The sequence below is a fragment of the Camelus bactrianus genome, chromosome 18 (assembly GCF_048773025.1).
Source record: "Camelus bactrianus isolate YW-2024 breed Bactrian camel chromosome 18, ASM4877302v1, whole genome shotgun sequence".
NCBI classification, from domain to species: Eukaryota; Metazoa; Chordata; class Mammalia; order Artiodactyla; family Camelidae; genus Camelus; species Camelus bactrianus.
The window spans coordinates 25,696,800-25,716,658 of NC_133556.1; the positions used below are offsets into that span (position 1 = coordinate 25,696,800).

The 19,859-nt window shown below is 55.3% G+C and overlaps 1 protein-coding gene across 3 annotated transcripts in view; it reads left to right on the plus strand.

Annotated features, from left to right (window-relative positions):
• CORO7 (coronin 7) overlaps positions 1-19,859 on the plus strand; it is a 54,783-nt gene that overhangs the window by 10,062 nt on the left and 24,862 nt on the right. For 2 of the 3 annotated variants that reach the window (XM_074346386.1, XM_074346388.1), the window contains exons 6-9: positions 293-369; positions 10,485-10,535; positions 16,166-16,252; positions 16,698-16,780. In XM_074346386.1, the coding sequence (XP_074202487.1) occupies positions 293-369; positions 10,485-10,535; positions 16,166-16,252; positions 16,698-16,780 (298 nt within the window). The other variant, XM_074346389.1, reaches the window with a different exon arrangement.

Consider the following 19,859-nt stretch of genomic DNA (forward strand, 5'->3'; position numbering starts at 1 on the left):
GACATGTCCAGAGCAAGCCTGGGCGGGAAGAGAGGCGGGCCCAGGAGCTGGGATCCTGGGAAGGGAAGGGAAGGGAAGGGGAGGGGAGGGGAGGGGAGCGAAGCGTGGCCTGAGAGGGCAGGGCTGAAGGCAGCAGCCCCGGGGTGCTGTGCAGTGCCTTCTGGGAGGAGCTGCTGCCACTGCCCCTGCAATTACCCCCAAGCCAGGCCAACCTGCACCTGCTTCCCTGGTGTCCTCATGCTTGGGATGGGGGGACCCTGAACCCCTCCTGACCTTGGCTGCTTCTCTGCAGAGCTGGTGACCCATGGGGACCTGGTGCAGGGTGCCGTCTGGAGCCGGGACGGAGCCCTGCTGGCCACGACATGCAAGGTAAGGGTGAGACTTGAGTAAGTGCCTGCGGGGGCCTGAGGCCATCATGTTGCAGAGCACATGTCCCGGGCTGTACCTGCCAGGCTCAGCAGTACTTAAGAGGCAGCAGAAAACCAAGGCCAGGGTAGGCGGTTGTGAGCCCCTCCCCCACCTCAGCTGCCCTCACACCTTCTAGCTCATACCTGTCTCTCAAAGCTCCCACTCCACCAGAGGAAGCCCCACACTGGCCCTCTGGGGCTCCCATTGCAGCCTCCCCTGGCTGCCTGGCTGCTCTGTCTGCCTGCCTATCTGTGAGGGTCATGTTAGACAGCGTCCATATGCAGTGCACTTTGCCAGCCCCCACATCCAGTGAGCAGGCCTCAGGGTCCTCGATGATGCCAGGCCCCATGCCAGTGGGGGTGGCTGGTGTGGGTCCAGGGATCATATGGATAAAAGGATAATTGTGACCCATGACAGTCATGGAAGAGGGACATGAGATGCTTTGAGTGGTTGGAGAGGCTAGGGGAGGCATGCTGGGTGTCGGGCAGGGGCAGGGTGAGTGTGCTGGGTGGAAGGAGTTACAGCTGCAGATGGGGAACGAGAGGGTGCAGGGACTGGGTGCAGGGCTGGGCCGGGCTGGGGCCAGAGAGCAGAGCTGCATGCAGAGGGTCACACTGATTACTGTAGAAGCAACAGGAAAGCACTGGGGTGTTTAAAGCCAGAGGTGGGTGGCCGTGGTGTCAGGTGAGCAGATCTGCATTTCGAGGCTCCCCAGCTGCAGTGTGGACAGAGCATTTTCTTGGTGGGGTGATGCGGCGGCCAAAAGTAAAGGAGGAACAACCTCTTAGGGAGAGAGGAGCCTCTCGGGCCAGGGGTGGTACAGATGTGGGATGTGACAGATATGGGAGACAGGAGACAGGAGGAGAGAGCTGTGGGGTTGGCTGTGGGCTGGCTGTGTGGTTGGGGGTTGTGAGGCTGGCTTCTGGGTTATGGGCTGGAGGAGGGCCCTGCCACTGAGACAAGGACAAGATGGGGCGCTCCTGGTGTGGCTGGTGGCCGGTGGGGATGGAGGCACCTGGGACCTCTGAATGGAGGTGTCAGTTGAATCTGTGGACTGGGCTCTGCTCTGAGCTGAGGGTGGAAGGGTGGGCGTCATCTGTGTGTATGTGGTACCTCTAGGGGGACGCGAGTGTCCCCATGGGGAGAGGAAGAAGTGAGAAGAGGTGGCCCAAGGAGCCGAGGAAGGATCAGAACCTGCAAGAGAGACAGAAGGAGCCTCCTGGTGGGAGGAAGGAAGCCAAGAAAGACCAGTTCTCTGTTTCCTGAGACCCAGGGCTTCCCCGGGAGGTGGCAGGGGCACTGGGAACAGTGAGTGATACCTACGGATCTGGGGTCGTGGGCAACCTTTGGGACCTTTTGAGGTATGCTGCTGCCTGAAGCCGTATGTGAAGAAAGGCAGGAGGCAAGGAAAGATCTGGCAAGGAAGGGTTTATCTGGGAAGTGTGGCTGGCCAAGGGGATGGGGGGACAGGAGCTGGTTGTTGGGAGGCAGGGTTGGGGACTCCTCTGAAAGAGAAAATGTGGGGTCTGCATATGCAGGAGGATCCTATTTCCAACTTTCACTTCTTTTCTCTGCTTTCTTGGGAGCCCCATTTCCCAGTCTTTATTGACTTTTCCCCATTTGATTTATTAAACTGTAGGTCTAGACACTGGCCTGAGCTCCAGGGGTTGAGGGGTAAATATGACAGGGCTACTGTTTCTCCAAGACTCTAAGGAGCTGCTGCTTTAGGCCGAGGCAGTCACACCATGTGGTTTGCTTGCTCAAGTTAAATGCTGGTGAGCACTGTGTTTCCACGTGTGTATGTGAGACAGACAAACACAGAATGAGACGAAGGGAGGAAGGAGAAAGCTGGGAGGAGAGCGGATTGTCACAGCAGATTTTTTTCTTGTGATCACCCAAGTATAGTAGTTTGTGCTTGTTTTACAAATTTTGGAGAACAGTTAAAAAGTAAAGAAGCAAAAAAAAAAAAAAAAAAAGTAATCCTCTCAGGGACAGGACCTGTCACCATTTCGACATCGTTCTGTATTTTTCCTGTATGTGTTGAAATCATACTCTCTACGTTTTTTTTTTTCTCAGCATAATAAAATTTTCTCCAGTCCATCAAAAACTTAACAAATGTCACAGGAAATATTTTACCATGTAGATTTACAGTTTACTCATTGGAGCCCCTGCTTGCAGAAGTCTGGGTTGCTTCTACTTGGCATCACTGCGTGACAAGTTGTCAGGTTTGAATGCACTTGTATATAGGGGTTTTTCTCTACCTTTATATGATTTTCTTAGCCTAGTGCAGTGGAGGGCAAACTTTTTCTGTAAAGGGCCAGATAGTAAATACTTCGGGGTTTGCAGGCCAAGCTATCTCTGTCAGTATCACTTTGTAACAAAGAGGCAGCTGTGGACACTACATAAATGATGGGTGTGGCCATGTTCCAGTAAAACTGCATTTGTAGAACCAGGTGGCAGGTTGGATTTGGCCCGTTGGGCCTTACAGCTTGCCCACCCCGACCTAGATTCCTGCCAGAGATGTTGCTGGCTCTAGGCTGTGAAGAGTTTTAAGATGGATAAGATTTTCACCAGCTGCTTTCCCCAGGAGTAACGCTGGCTGCCCTGGGGCTGTTCTGCAGATGTTGTGGGCTCCAGCTTGGGTTTGGGAGGAGACGTGTGTCTGTGGGCTAGCAGTCCGGCCCTCTGAGCCTGGAGAATGGATGGAGCAGAGATGCTTGTTCCACAGCTGAACCCACAAGGAAGTGTGCGGAAAGCACTAGCCCCTGAGGTCAGGCCGGGCTCTGGGCTGCCTGCTTTTCCTCCCGCCTCACAGCTCCAGTGGTGCCTCAAGGGAGCAGGGCTGCAGCCCTGTGGCAGCTGGGTGGCTTGACAGAAGGGTGGCAGGAAGATGCCTTGGTTTCTCCAGTGATGGAGCAGCCCTGGGGCAGACACGTGTGGTCTCCACACCCTGTGAATATTCTGTAGCTGCCGCACAGATCAGCTGCCTAGGGCATGGCCCTGGAGAGGGAGGAAGGAAGCTGTGGGGCCCAGGGCAAGCTGGGGCCACTTCTGTCAGAGCTCACCCAGGCTGCCCCACCAGCACTCCACCCTGGGCTGCAGGTACCGTTGCCTAGACCACCCTTCCCCTGAGACCTGCAGCCCACAAGGCTGGTCTAGCCTGTGGCCTGGAGGGAGGTGACACCACTGGGCCTTGTGTTCTCTGCCTCATGTCCCCTCATCTCCAGTCCCACCCACCCCCTCTCCAGCACCAGGCAAGCTGTCGGAGGTGCAGATGTCTGAGGTTTGATGTGGGTCATTTCCTGTGGAGCAGCCAGAGGCACCACCCCTCCCCAGAGCTCACGGCCCAGCCGGAGCCCCCAGCGTGGTTGAATCTGGTTCTGACGGGGCTTCGAAGGGACAGATCAGGAGTTGGGCATGTCTCCCGGGGTCCTGCCATGTTCCGTGTTCAGAGGCAGCCAGGTGAGGAGTGCGGGCCCGGGGGGGAGAGTGGGGTGGGCTGCGGCTGAGCATGAGGCCGCGTGAGGGGTTTGTTCTGAGGGCAGTGGGCACCTTGTGGGGCTAGGGTGACGGTGGGGAGCAGGCCGGCCTCCAGGAGATGGGGCAGCGCAGGCCTTAGTGATGGGACGTGGGCAGGGAGAAGTGACTTCCCAGGGAAGGCCTGGCAGAGCCTGGGAGGACCTAGAGAGCCCTGGAGACGGGGAAGAGGGCGTGGAGTCCAGAGATTGCGTGCAGGGGGTTTGTGGAGGTACATAGGAACTGTCCTGTTGAGGCAAGGGGGCTGGGCACTGTCCCCACACAGACCAGTCCCTGGACATGCATGTGGCCGTGAGCAGCAGTGCCAGGAGGGGTGGGACCAGCTGTGAGCCCTGACCACCCAGGGACGGAGGGCCTCACCACAAACCCCGCACCTGCTGCAGTCCCTGCGGTGCTGCTGGGACTGCTTGCTCCTTTTCATAAGTTCACCCTGGGAACAGCTTTCCCAGGGTCTGGCTGGAATCTTGCAAGAGGAAAGGTAGGAGGAGGAGGCCCCTCATGAGGCTGGTCTCATCCTCTCCCTCCCCACCACCCATGCTGGGCTCCGGAACTCTTGACTGGCCCCTGCTGGTCACTGAGGGGGGATTCACTGGTGTGGGAGTCTAGCCCCTTCTCCCCAGGGGTCTGAGCTCTACTTACCATCAAAACTGGGCCTGGTGCAGGGCAGGTGGAGAACGAGCACCCCATCCCATCGCATCCTGCTACCTCCTCTGGTGTGGTGACTCTGTGCCTGCTGCTGTCTTGGGAAGAAGACTTGGTGGAACAGGCTACAACTCAGAGCCCAGTGAGACTCTCCTGTCCCCTGTCCCCTCAGAGAGCGTAAAGTTGCAGGGACAAAGTGCACAGGTTTCTCAAGTGGGTCACTGGAGTCCTGCCATGTTAAGCTTCCCCAGTTCCTGGACCTCATTGCTCTACTTGTGAGGACACAGCACCTTGCGATGCTGTTGATCTGGGTGCAGCATCACGGAGGAGGATGCTGTCCTCGCAGGCCATCCCCTGTGAGGAATGCTGGGCGTCACCACGGTCCTGTATCCAGTGCCCCCTCCTTGGCTGTAAAGGGAGCCTGGGGGTCCTGAATGTGTGCATCAAAAGCTGGAAAACCTTGGGGAGTGATGGAGGGGTTGCATGTCAGGTGGAGGTGCCCATGGGCTTGTTCTGAATGCGTGGGGGAAGCCGGTGAGTGGGCCAACTCTCAGCAGGAGGGAGACTGAGCCCCTCCCAGGCCAGGCTCTGGGTTTGTTCACAGAACTGCCTGATTTGGGCGGGGTGCGGGGAACACTCTGCTTCCATCAGAGCCTCCCTGGTCTCCACACTGTGCACCCCCCCAACCCCACGGGGAAGATCTCCCTGGCCACCTGTTGGGACTCCCATCCTCCCATGGAGCAGTTCTGCCTCTGGGGCAGGGCCCAGGCCACCGAAGACCCTTCCTGCTCCCCTTCCAGCTCCTGCAGCCGAGGGAGGGGCAGGCAGCCGCTAGGGGGCGCGCCAGCCTCGTGGATGGCTGGGCTTGGCTGGCTGGGCCCCCACTCCACGTGGTGGGTTGTACCTGTGAGCTGAATGAGGATATTCTCCTCAGCAGGCCAGTGCCACCCCTGCTGCCCGGCCCTGCGGGCCCCACCAGCGCCACGCCAGCCTCCAGTGCCTCAAACGCTGAAATTCTGCGCTCGATGGCCCAGCTCCCTTTAGGGAGGTGCCCAGGTGCCAAGACTGTGACTCTGACCTGTGAGAAGTAGTGGGATTGGCATCCTGACCTAGGCCGTCTGGTCCCCACTGCTGGGAGTGGCCCTTGCTGCCAGGAGGCCTTCCCTCTTGCCCATCTTCTGTCCAGATCCTCTGTCTCCCACTGCGCGCCCCCCCCGTCTGTCTCTTGCTGCCCTGTCTCTGTCCTCCATTTCTAGTTGTTCTTTCTCTGTTACTTGCTGTCTTTTCTGTATCTACCTAGCTGTCGTCCCCTCTCTGTCCTCGCTCTCTGTTGTCTCTTGTTCTGTCTTTGTCTCAATCTCTCTCTGTCCCTCTCTGTTTTCCTATATTCTCTCTATCTCTTACTATTCTTTCTACCTGTCTCTGTCCTGAATCCTTCACTGTCCTTGTCTGTCTGATCTCTGTCTGTCTCTAAACAGCTTCTTCCAGAACCCGAGGCTATGGAGTGGACGGTGCTTCAGAGCTAATCCGTGGGCTGTGCCTGGAGCCCACCTGGCACATAGCAAGTCCTCAGTGAACTGCAGCTGGTCTGCATTTCCAGGGTGACCCTGGCATGAAGGGAGGCCTCTCCGGGCTGACCCCCTTCTCTTGTCCAGCTGTGCACTTGCCCACTGCCCCCCTCCAGCCCATTCCCACCATTTGCCCTTGTCTTCCTTCCACATCACATCTCAACATCTTTGCTCATGCTATTTATCCTCACTTAAATGTCTTTCCCTTCCCAGCGCAAGCTTGGCTTATCCTGGGCTTAACTCAGGTCCACGTTCCTCTCTGAAGTTGCCTGTGACCACCTCTGGGTAACAGACACCAGCACTCGGTGCAGACAGTTTCTGCATCCCAAGCAGCCAGGCAGGGTGGGCAGAAACATTGAGCAGATAGTGCTGAGTCTCCATACCCCCATCCCCGTTCCATCTGGCATCTGGGTGGGTTACATTTGTTACAGTTAAACCAACGTTGCTGCATTAACTGAAGCCCACAGTTTACATTAGGATTCACTCTTGATGTGAGTTCTGTGGGTTCCCACAGATGCATGATTTCAAGTATCCATCATTACAGCATCACACAGGATAGTTTCACCACCCTAAAAGTGCCCTGTGCTTCAACCGTTCATCCCTGCTTCTTCCCAAACCCTCAGCAACCACGGATCTTTTTGCTGTTTCTGTAAGATTTGCCTTTTCTCAAATGTCGACTGGAATGTCGTATAATTGGAATCATACAATATGTAGCTTTTCCAGACTGGCTTCCTTCACTTAGTAACAGACATTTATGGGTCCTCTCTTTTTGTGGACTGATGAGTATTTTTTTTTTAATTTGTGATATAAAAACACATATCACAAAATTTACCATCTTAACCACTTTAAGTACATAGTTCCAATATTAAGTATATTTGCATAGTGGTGAAATGGATCTGCGGAACTGAAACTATGCTCATTAAGCAACAACTTCCCTGGGCCCTCTCCCCCAGCCCCTGGTCATCATTCTCCTTTCCATATCTAGGAATTTGACTGCTGTAAATGCCTCATGTAAGTGAAATCGTACACTGCTTGTCCTTCTGTAACTGGCTCATTTCATTTGCATAATGTCCTCAAGGTTCATCCATGTTGTAGCATGTGACAGGATTTCCTTTTTCAGGCTGAATAGTATTTCACTGAATGTATACCATGTTTTTTTTAATCCATTCTGTCGGTGGACACTTGGGTGGCCTCTACCTCTTGGGCTATTGTGAATAATGCTGCTATGAACATGGGTGTTTAAATATTTGTGACCTTGTTTTCAATTCTTTTGGGTTTATACCCAGACATGGAATTACTGGATCATATGGTAATTCTATTTTTAATTTTTTTGAGGAACTTCCAGTCTATTTTCCATAGCAGCGAAACCATTTTACATTCCCATCAGTAGTGCACAAGGGTTCCAACTTCACACATCCTCACCAACACTTATTTTCTGGGTTTTTTGATAGCAGTCATCCTGTTGAGTGTGAGGTGATATCTTACTGTGATTTTGATTTGCATTTCTCTGATGATTAGTGATAGTAAACATCTTTTCACGTGCTTGTTGGCCATTTGTGTATCTTTTGAGAAACGTCTATTCAAGTCTTTTGCTCATCTTTAAATTGAGTTATTTGATTTTGTTGTTGTTGTTGTTGCTGAGTTATATGAGTTCTTTATAATGTTCTGGATGTCTACTTCTTATAAGATTGATGATATGAAAATATTTTCTCATTCTATAGGTTGTCTTTTTACAATGTTGATTGTGTCCTGTGATGAACGAAAGTTAAGTTTTATGTAGTCTCATTTGCCGATTTTTGCTTTTGTTTCCTGTACTTTCAGTGTTGTATCCAAGAAATCATTAACAAATACAGTGTCATGAAGTTTTTCCCCCTGTGTTTTCTTCTAGGAGTTTCATGGTTTGGGGTCCTTTTTATCACTGAATAATATTCCATTGTATGAGTTTGCCATCATGGCTGCTTCCGGTTCTGTGCAACTATGGTAAAACTACTATAAACATTTACGTGGATATAAATTTTTGACTCATATGGGTAAATAGTTGACAGCGCAGTTGCTGGATCATATTGTAAAAGGATTTTTGGTTTTGTAAGAAGCTACCAGACTGTCTTCCAAAGTGACCTTACCATTTGCATTCCCACCAGCAATGGTTGAGAGTTCCTGTTGCCCCACACCCTCACCAGCATTTGTCAGTTCTTTTTAACGTATCCATGTGTAGTGGTAGCTCATTGCTGTTTTTGTTTACAGTTCTCTAATGGTATATTATGTTAAACATCTTTTCATGTGTTTGTTTTCCATCCATGTATCTTTTTTGGTGAGGTATCCATTCTGGTCTTTTGCCCATTTTTCAGTTGGGTTGTTTGTTTTTTTATTTTTGAGTTTTAAGTGTTCTTTGTATATTTTGGATATAAGTGCTTTCTCAGATATGTGCTTTGCAAATATTTTCTTCCAGTCTGTGGCATGTCTTGTTATTTTCTTAACAGACCAGACTTTCTTTTGCAGACCAGAAGTTTATAATTTTAGTAAAGTCCAACTTATCAGTTTTTTCTTTCATAGGTCATGTTTTTGGTGTTGTATCTAAAAAGTCATTGCCAGACCCAAGGTTACCTAGATTTTCTCCTGTGCTGTCTGCTAGAGGTTTTATAATAAAGGTTTATATTTTACATTTAGGTCTGTGATCCATTTTTAGTTGATATTTGTGAGAGATGTAAAGACTAGGTCTAGATTCATCCCTTTACATGAGGATGCCCAGTTCCAGCACCATTTGTTGAAAAGCCTGTCTTTGCTCCATCGAATTCCCTTTGCTCCTTTGTTAAAGATCAGGTGCCTGTAGTTAAGGGGGGTCTCTCTCTGGGCTCTCTGTTCTGTTCCGTTGATCTGTTTGTCTATCCTCTTGCCGATCACACCGTCCTGGTTACTGTGGCTTTGGAGTATAGCTGGGAAGCATCAGTCCTCCAGCTTTGTTCTTCTTCTTTAATATTTCATTGACCATTCTGAGCCTTCTGCTTCTCCATATAAACTTCGTAGTCAGTTTGTCGATATCCATAAGATAACTTGTTGGGATTTTCATTGGGATCGTATTGAATCTCTAGGACAGGTTGGGAAGAATGGACCTCTTGACAATATTGAGTTTCCCTATCCATGAACATGGAATATATCTCCATTTGTTCAGGGTTTTTTTTATTTCTTTCTTCAGAATTTTATGGTATTCCCCATGTAAATCCATGTATCTTGTTGGGTTTATAGCTAAGTGGTTCAGTTTTTTGGGTGCTAGTGTAAATGATACTTTGTTTTTAATGTCAAGTTCCAGTTGTTCATTGCTGGTTCATTGTTTTTCAAAATATGAAATTATGAATCTGTGCTGATTGAAACAAAATGGAGCCATGCTAAGGTGTGAAAAGGAAAAGCTGGTCACCCCTCACCTGCCTCTCTCCTGGTATTCAGCGTTAACACACGGCCCGGGCTGGTCAAGACCCTTCTCCTTGTTCAGCAGACTTGGAAAACGTACAGGAATGTGGTCAGACAGATGGTGATTTCTGTTTGCTTTTACCGCAGCAGAATCACATCATGCTGTGTCATTCTGCATCTTCCTTTTAGCACTTAACAGTTTATCGAGGCCAAGCCAATAAATCATCAATGGATACAGATTGTGCTTCCCTCCCCCAGTTCTTTATTCAAGTACCTTTGTGTACACTCACACACAGATTATTCCACAGATATAAAGCTCTTACACCAGCTATGGGAGGTGTTTTTTCCTTTTTTTTTTTTTTTTTTGGTTTGTTCCCACCCCCACCCCACCCCCGGGTGTTCTGAACCAGTAATTGAGTGCTGAGTGATGGATGGATGTGTAAGCTTGCCATCCTGGTGAGATGCAAAGTTAAGTGTAGAAGTGATGTCCCATGAACTTCTCTGGGCTGGGCCAAGCACAGGCCCAGACACACATACAGCAGCTGGTAACCTAGAGTTTGGTTCTGAGCCTCAGTTTCTCCATCTGCAAAGGGGTCATGGTGATAGCACACTTCATAAGGTAGTTGGAAAGATGGGGCAAGGTCATGCGTGTTACATGCCCAGCACCTAGTAGGTGCTCAGGAAATGTGAACTCTTGTCCCTGAGTTCTCTGTGTGGGTGACTGGGGCAGGAAAGGGGGCCTGCCCTTTGCTGTGAGAAGAGGAACTGGTCTGGGGAGGGATCACCCTGGTGTGTGTTGCCTGCCCTATGTACTGGGGGAGGGAGGTGGGACCATTAGTGCCTAGGGATGGGGGAGACAGGCAGGCCCCAGATACCCTCCCTGCCCTAAATGTGCTCTCTGTTTCCTCCTCTCTGCTTTTCCAGGACAAGCAGCTGCGGATCTTTGACCCCAGAGCTAAGCCTGAGGTCTCCCAGGTGAGTTGTGTGGGCAGCAGGGCTGGGTTGAGGCCCTAGTGGCTCCAGTAGGTGTGGGTGGGGGCAGGCGCCACTGGTACACAGGTTCTGCCATACCCTGTGCCCCTGGCCGAGGCCTGCCGGGGACGTGGGGGGTCACCTGGGAGGTGGCTCCCACTGCTGGAAGCTCTTTCTGGGAAGCGTGTCTTGGGTCCTGGGAGGGTCCAGCTTTGATCACAGGGTGGGGTGCAGCCAGGCTGCCCACAGGCCTTCAGTGGAGGCATCCTGTGGCTTCAGGAAGCTAATTTGAGATTCCAACTTCCTCTCCTTCTTTGAGACCCTCATCCCCACCCACTCTTCCTGGTACGGTTAGCAGAGGCCAGTTATGGAGGAGCCAAAGAAAGCACGGCCCCCACCTTCTGCACCCCTCCAATCTCACAGCTGGTGTTGGGGGCCCTGCCAGAACTGTGGGCCTCAGGCACCGAGTGTGTTTGGTTTGTGTGTGCGGCTGTGCATGGGGTGCATGTGGCCCTTCAAGTGGAGAGGCCAGGCGGTGGGTTCACGCTACAGGCACGGAGCCCCCGGGGAATTGTTCATTCATTTGAGAGCAGCTTGATGCCAAGCACAGAATGTTCTGTGGTGAACAAGACAGACACGGGACCATTGCTAGGGGGTTTCTCTTGCTGGAGTGGTTTAGTGCTTCCCTGAGGAGCTGAGGCCTGAGTGATGCGGACGGCCTGGGGTGGGACAAGCTTGTCCCAGGATCCCGAATAAGGGACCTGTCACCTGTGCTGTGGGAAGCCATTAGAGTTAATAAGCAAGCAGTGAGATGAACAGATTTACATTTATTTATTGATTTTTTGAAGAGTGATTTATTTATTTAGTTTTTTTTGGGGGGGGAGGGTAATTAGGTTTATTTATTTATTTTTACAGAAGGCATTGGGGATTGAACCCAAGACCTTGTGCATACTAAGCATATGCTCTACCACCTGAGCTATACCCTCCCACCCAGATACACATTTAAAAAAATTTTTTCTAGAAGCTGAGGAGCCTTCTTTTCTGAGGAAGTTCAGTTCAGGGCCCTGCTGCCAGCTCAGGTGAAGAGCTCCCCAGAGATGCCCCAGGGCCCGCACAGGTGCCCCCATCTCTATTTCTAGGACTTGTTCCTCACCTGGGGTTGAGGGTAATCCACCAGTCTAAACCCAACCAGGAGACAGGGAGCCTCACCCCCCCTTACCCACGTGCGCGTGCGTGCACACACACAAACACACACGAGCCCCTTCACCCAGCCAACAGCAACTTTTTGCCCAAGACAGTGTGGTCAGTTCCAATTCTGGCTGGAAACTAACAGGAGGCCCATCCTGACAGGTGAACCCAGCCCGGCAGAAGTGGTTTCAGCCCCAGCCTGGCCGTGCTTCTGGTGAGGCTGGTTCTGGGTCCGTTGCCCTGTGGCTGGTGGTGGAACTGTTTGAACCTCACGGCAGTGTAGGTATGAGCAGTGGGCTTCACTGTAGCCTTCTGCAGCCCTCCTCCAGTCTTTGCCTGGAAGAGGGATCCCAGGCTCAGCTGGAGGAGGGAGACTGAGGCCCCCTCCCCCAGCTTTCTCAGGTGGCCCTTTCCTACCCAGGCTCCAGGGCATAGCGCCTGGCACCTCCATCCCTGCCCCAGCCTGGCCTTGCCTGAGGCCAGCTCCCCTAGCCTGAGCCTTTTCCTCCTTCCTCCCCTCCTCCTCCTCCTCCAGCAAGAGGGACAGTGATGGTGCTGAGGTGGAGACGGCAGTGGCTGCCATCCAAGGGGCTCCACGTTCAGAGAAGAGGGAGGGAGAGGATCTGGTTCTGGAGGGAGCCCCCCTGAAGGGGTTTTCTGGGCTGAGGAGACCTGGGAAGAGCGTGGGTGGCTCCCACCCCCTCCCAACTCCTGGGACGGTGCCTGTGCTCCGCTTGCTGGTGCGGGGGCAGCGGGGCCTGGAATGCTGCCCTCCGCCTGGCCCTGCCCCCCACTTCCGCCAGGGCATCTGGCCCACACCTGGCTTCTATTAGTAAAACTGCTGCTGGCGGCCAGGGTCGGTGTGAGCCCAGGGGCCAAATCAGGGGAGAGGCCTTCTGGGAGTGCCTTCTCTTGAGATCCTCCTTCCCCACTAGATGGGGTCTGTCCCCATAGCCTGGAGGTTGGGCAGAGGGCCTGGGGCTTCCTCCCTTGGCTGTTTTTGGCCCCGCCTCTGGTGACCTGAGCACACAGCAAGGGATGCTTGGGTGGCTCCCTCCTGTTCACACCCTTGCTTTCTTTTTAGGCTGCATTTATGTTGGGTTATTGTGTCCCAGGCCCTTAGCACACATGACTTCCTTCCACCCTCATGACCGTCCTATAAACTCAGCCCTTTGGTCATTTTTGCCCCAGGGTCACATGGCTGGGTGGCAGAGGTAGGTTCAGTCCATTGGACTCCAGAGCCCCCGGCCTCTCTGCTGCCCCTTTGCTGTGCCAGGGCCCCGGTGGGAGTGGCACCCCTGAGCCTGCAGCCATGGCTGTGCCTGAGAAGTAGCAGCCACAGCTAAGGGGGCACCCAGGGACAGTGAGGCTTCTGGACGCCTGTCTGGTGGCCAGTGGGGGCTGGAGGGCCTCTGGCGGGCAGGCGGAACTATGCCTTCCAACCACCCCGTGTGTCAGGCAGGCCTGGTGGGGGCCAGCATCTGGAGCCCAGAACTGAGCCTGGCTTAGGAGGGGTGTGGATGAGTGGTAAGGGTCTTACCACTGGGGAAGGTCCCCTCACCACCCCTCTTACCCGAGGAAGGAGCCCAGGGCCCCTCCTTCAGCCTTCCTGCCCCACACAGGAAGTGTTGCCGAGGCAACAAAGAGGGGGATTTGGCTGCACCGTGGCTGGAATGCCGGGTATGTGCCTGTTCCTGGCGCCCCTGTGCTGGGCAGGCTCTGCCTGGCCTCAGCCCCTCCTGTTCCCTCCTTGGGGCCAGGTGTTGGGGAGACGTGGGGGTACTGAGCAGGATACCCAGCTCCTTGTGAGAGGGAGACCCCAAGGCCTGGCCTGCAGGCTTGGGGATCACCACCAGCGCTTCCTGTGACAGGGTGTCAAGGTGCCTGCAGCCTCCCCTTTGCCCCAGAAGGATGAGAATCCGGGGATCTCCTTCCTTCCAAGTCCCAGTGAGGTCAGCTTGCCATTGTTTGAAAATGAAAGTCACTCTAATGATCTAATGACAAAGGGTGGTCGGAGGGGGTCCTTGGCCACCCCTCCCCCATTGCTAGGGCTTCCTGTGACCCCTGGGCAGAATGAGCTAGGTGTGCCCATGGCGAGTGCACTGGGATCAGCCTATGCTCTGACCTTGTCTCCACTTCCTTGGGGCCATGCCCTCCGAGACCCAAGGCCAGGGTGGAGAGCTGTGGGGTGAGCAGGACACACCAGCCCACACCGCCCTGCCCAGCAGCCTGGTTCCCCCGTGGGACCTCATCTAGGGCTCCTCCAGGGATGACTGCTGGGAAACACATGGTGCTTGGGGGCAGCTGGCTTCCTGGGCTCCTCCTGGTCTAGGCTCTGCTGCCTTCTGGCTGTGCCTCTGTCTCCTCTCCTGTCCTCGCCTCAGCTCCCCTTGTGCAGATAGAACAGTGGCAGTTGGCAGTGGCTATCTTGCTGGGCAATTTGGGGAAGATGGCTTCCTCTCTCTGGGCCTCTGGTTTCTCTGTTTCTCCATGTGTGAAGTAGAAAGGTGGGAGGCGTGGGCCAAGGAGTGTGCCATCCCCAGCCCGTGCCTCTGGATGAAAATGCTTTCGCTGCCTGCAGGCCCTGTAGGCCCTGGACACCTCCGCCTCTCCCTTGACCCCAGTGCTGGCTCTGCCGGCCTCTTTGCTCTCCGAGGCCCCTACTCTTCACAGGTGCTGGTCCCTCTGCTGGCTCACGCCTGTCAATCCTTCACATCTTAACTCGAATGTTACCTCAGATCACTTCCCTCAATTATACTCTTATTGTACCCCATTACCATGCTTTAAAAAATGCCTGTTGACGTGTTCCAAACACAACCCTGGGTGCTTCGCCAGTGTAAACCTAGCCCTGGCACAGCCTCCACAGCAGGTCCATTATAGTGCTCTTTGTACAGATCAGGAAACTGAGGCACAGGGATGTTGCGTAACTCATCCTGGTATGAGGCTGATAGTGGCAGGGCCTTCACCAAGGCGGTCTGACTCCAAAGCTTGAGCTCTTAAGCTCCACTGGTGACAACCTGGTGACGTTGTTATTTCTGTTTGGTTCACATCTGCCTTTCAACTCACATGCTTTGTGAGTTTGGCATCCCTTTCCGTGCCATTGACCATGTCCCCAGCGCCTCGTGTTGTATGTAGCTCAAATGTTCATATCACGAAAGACCAAGTGAATGAGCAGCCCCGCTTCACCCAGCGGATGACTCTCCGTTTGAGAGGGGTGTGTCAGGCCCTACCTCCAGATCCTGGCACAGCGCCTGGCCAGGGGGAGGCCTGCACATCTATTGAGTGCATGAATGCTGTGGGGATGTGGCAGGAGCCATCTGGTCTGCTGCTCACGTGGGACATTTGCACACCGAAGAGAGGGCAAGAGCCCTTCTGACACTTCTGACTGACTCTGGGGCTTCGGGGGCGGGGCTGACCCTCGCCCCTGACCCCACAGCCCCTCTTGCGTGGAGACGGGGATGTCAGGCCCGGGTTCTCAGGCTCCAGCCCTGGCTTCCTGTGCTGACTGCAGTGGGTGGGAAGGGACTAGTGAGAAAAGCCCCTTGAAAGACACACGGGGCCGTTTCCGATGGTCTCCCACGCTGGGGTCGGCCTCCATGGGCTGGGGCGGGGGCGCTGGGCCAGCTCTTCACAGCCACCCTCCTCCCTCATTCATTCCCAAGGAGACCGTGGGAAGCTTGGAGGAAGCTGGCCACAGTTTGGGGTGAGCTATTTTTGGTAACAGGGTCTTTCGTCTCAGGCTCCAGGGGCCAGGGTGACTGGGAGGGAGCTGTTTGCATTTCCTCTGGCCCCCTCGGCTCCCTGCTGCCTGGGCCCAGGGGACAGGGCCGCCCGCAGTGTGAACTCGCCTCTCCTCCCCAGGGCCCAGGAAGCCTTCCTGCTGGCAGCTCCAGCGCTGCAGGAGGGCGATGAGGGGCACTTCTCTGCCCTCCCCGGGACTGTTCCCTAAGTTTGGCACCAGTACCTCTCCTGGGCCCCCTGGCAGCGTTGGAAGGCAGCAGTAATACTTGTAATCCCTCGATTTGCATGGTGCTTTGTGGCAGGCCTGCTCCTGTCACATGTGGTCTCAGTCGATCCTCACAACAGCCCTAAGAAGCAGGCAGCCTGGGCCACGAGCAAGGAAAATGAAGTTGCAAGAGGGTACTGGGGTCCCTGGGGACAGTGACCGGCAGCCGACTGCCTCCCCTAGGACACCTGCAGGGGCAAGGACGCACCACCGTCCTGAGCCCCGTCACTGTGGGAGGAGGGCATCCAGACAGGCCCTATGGGAGGAGGGAGACTGAGCCCAAGCTGGCTGGCCAGGTCGGCCCTCTGGGTGCAGAGCTGTTCCCCCTTGGCTTCTGGGGGGCACTGACCTGGCCCCTCCTATCCTCCGTGGGGCTCTCAGCTGGGTGGCTCCCCCGAGGAGGCCTCTGTGGTTTAGCACCATCTCTTGCCTCCTCCAGAGCACACAAGCCCATGAGAACAGCAGGGATGGCCGGCTAGTGTGGACGGGCACCCAGGAGCACCTTGTGTCCACCGGCTTCAACCAGGTATGGCTCCTCGCAGATGAGCAGGGCCCCTGCACTAAGGATCGGGGTGAGGCCGGCTCCAGGCCTGTCCATATACGGCCCTGCGTGCAGCCGGGTCTCAGAGCCCCAGGGGACCGACGGCTGCTGAAAACTGGCAGATTCCATTTGCAGTAGCTAAGCCTGACCCTGGGAACTGTGGTGGGCCCCCCCCAGGGACCAGAGTCCATGGAGGGAACCGCCCCTTGTCCCTTGTCACCTAAGGGTTCTTAAAGGGGCAGGACATGAAAACCCAAGCTCTCCCTCCCTGGCATGACTCACCCCCACCCCCCCTGCCGACTGCTCTCCCAGCTCTGCTCTGGGGAAAGTGCCCCTGTGCCAGGCTGTGTCCTCAGTCCCTGGATTCCTGGGGAGCCCTGCGGCCTGAAGGACAGGCCCCTCTGAGCCTCTCTCTGTCCCCTCCTTGCAGATGCGTGAGCGTGAAGTGAAGCTCTGGGATACCCGGCTCTTCTCTAGTGCCCTCACCTCGCTCACCCTGGACACCTCTCCCAGGTAGGAGTGTCTGGCATGTTGGGACGGCTGCAGGATGTTAAGGGCCCAGATGGTGTCTAGGAATGCACACTGCTGGTGGTGGGGCAGGCTACCGCCCAGGGGCTTGTACTGGTGTGTTTTGGCATTTGGGGAGGGGACTGAGACTCAGCAGGTGCTGGGGACAGGCAGGGCGGGGATGCACATGATTTTGCTGTATTTTGGACCAAGCTGAGGACCAAGAAAACTGAGGCTGTGATGGTGGGGTGGATGCAGGGTGATGTGGGGACAGGTGGGCTGGTAGGTTTGGAGGCTCCAGTGGCAGATGGAAGCAGGCCTTGGACCCGCAGCCTCTATGAGACCTCCTCCACCCAGGCCATGTGCTTCTCCCTGGTTGTCCTGAATGGGTTGAGGTGAGGGCGGTGTAAGCAGCCTAGAGGTACAAATGTACCTCATCCTTCCGTGATCCTGGAAGTGTGTGCATGAGGGTTTATGGTGGTGCCCTTGGGGTCCTGGCTTGAGCCAGCTCTGTGCAGGGACAGCCCAGGCACCTGGGGGACCACCCTGGCTGGGGCCAGAGAGGCGGGGCCTGGTCCCTGTTCACCTGTGACTCTCGGGTGCCTTGCTGAGACCCGTACCCAGGCAGGAACCTGTGAAGGTCAGGGCCAGGACAGGGTCCTTGGATATCCATCTAGCCCCTTCCTCTTCTGTTTTACAGCTAGGGAAGCTGAGTCACAGGGGGCTCAGTGACCTGTCCAAGCTTCAGGAGCAGCGAGGGCCGTGTCCAGGGCAGGGAAGACTGTTGTAAGAGCGCCTGCCAGGGCAACCCCAGCTGAGAGCCCCCAGAGAAGGGTAACAGTCAGGGCGGCAGTGATCTTCCATTTCCATCCTCTCTCATAGCCCAGGGAGAGGCTGGGGAGCTGGAAAGGCCTATTTTGCAGATGAGGGAGGTGAAGCTGAGATCCCCTACCTTCCTTAAAAGCACACAGTAGGTGGCCTCTGTCTGCTCTTGGCCCTGGGGACTTAGGGGGATGTTACCAGGACCCTCTGCGCTGGAGGAATCAGAGTTCCCAGGCTTCCTGGCTTCATGTCCAGCAACCCATCCCCTAGCTCTTATGCTATACTGGTATCTCATCCTCCACACTTCCCCTACCAGGCCAGATAGCCCCCTTCCTTACAGGCCACCCCCCCTGCAGAGAGAGGGAGCTGGCCCAGCCTGGAAAAGGGACCCAGGCACTAGCCATCAAGTGCTCCTCACCCCACCACTTCCTGCCTCCCAGGCTCCACCCCTGGTCTGTGTTGGTCTCCCTCCCCTCACGAGCAGTCCCTGCCCAGCCCCAGCGTGGCCCCTGGGGGAGTTAATGATGCCCAGACCCCATGGTGCCACTGGCCAAGGCTGACCCTGTAATTATAGCAGTTAAGAATAGCTTCGCAGGGCCAGCGAGGCCTGGAATTTCTCAAATCACTCCCAGATGGGCGGCCAGGCCAGTGTCCCGCCCCCTCCGTCCCCCAGTCCTGGCCGTTGCCCCACTGGGCCCACGCCCTTGGCGGAGGAGCCGGGACTCTCCAGCCCTCTACAAAGCTGGTGGACGCCAGGGATGCATGCCAGCCTCTAGGCTGGCCTGAGAGGTGGCGGATCCCCTGATCTCCCTGGCTTCCTGAAGGCAGAGCCCCTCTTGAGCCCCCTGGGGTTCTGGGGACTGCTGTGTGAACTGGACTGAAAGTGGAAAGTGCAGGGTGTCAGCTGTGGCTATGGTATGGGTCTCCACCACACCCTCTCAGTTTCTTCTCTGTTTTATAGATTTTCCAACTCAATTTGGGTAGAACAGTATGAGCTCTTGGAAGAGCTAGAGGGGGCGGGGGGGGGGTCAGACACATGGCCCTCCTTATCCTCTCCCAGGATAGGACCCAGGGCCCCACCCTCCCAGGGGCCTTCGTCTCTGCTCCCACCTATGGCCTCCCCAGCTCATCCCTGTTGTTTGTGGAGTGCACCTCCCCAGGAGGAGACGGGCCAGGATGGGAAGAGCAGGGCGTCAGGTCCTCTCTGTAAGGCCGGGCTCAGGGGGCAGGTCCACAGACAGCTTCTCTGCACTTCCTGTGTGCTGGGCCCTGGGCAGTTTGGAGGCAGGGGTTACTGGCTGGGCCTGGGCTGATGGAGCAGCTCGTGCCCCGGACATGCAGAAACACCACCTGTCTCAGGTACCCTGCTCCTGGGCTGGGTGAAGGGTCAGCAGTATCGAAGGCAGAAGGGGATTTTTCTCCATATGTTACCAAAGAGGCAGCTGAAGCCAGAGAAGTTGAGCCTCTGTTGAGGTCCCCCAGCAGCAAGCCTGTGCAGGGTGGAGGCTGGGACTCGGGCTCTGCTTCTTCATACCGAGGTGTCTACCTCTGGCCAGAGGCACTGGCCCCACATCCCAGTGTGTTCCCTGGAGATTGGGAGCCCCTCTCCCTGCCTGGTAGCTTCTGCTGCTCGTAGCAGCCCCTCCAACCCAAGGCTGGCAATTTCCCCAGGGCCAGGGAGCAGGTGCTGGGATCCGTCCCTGCCACCTCTCCTGGCCTGAGATTCTCTTTTGTATAGGGTTTGTTGGGCCTGCAATGGGAGCAAGTGTAGCTTGGGTGACACAGGGCCTGTGGCAGCGAGGACCCAGCAGTTGGGGCTGGCATTTCCCCACATCTGCCCCAGTCCCTCGGCTGGGGCCATCAGGATCACCTGGGTAGTAGTGGCATCTTGGCTTGGTCCACAACTCCCCCGGCCCTCCTTTCATCCCGCAGCCCCTCATCTGATGGGACCCCCAGATACCTTTTCTGGGAGGACTGGCATGAGTGCCCAGCCCCCTTCCTTTGGGCCCCACTACCCACCCCTGCTGTCCCACTAGCCAGGTTTAGCTTTGCAGCGAAAACATTCATTCAGCAGCCTCTGTGTTTAGCAGCAGCCCACAGGCCCACAATGGCCCCTTTGACTGGGCCGCTAAAGGGGAGGGCAGGCCTCGCCAGAGCTGTTCCTCTAATGGGACCCAGGCCCACAGGAAATCCACCTGGGCTGCTGCCGCCACTGCCTCAGGAAGAAGGGGCCCCACCCAGGCCCACTGCCACCACCCTCTGC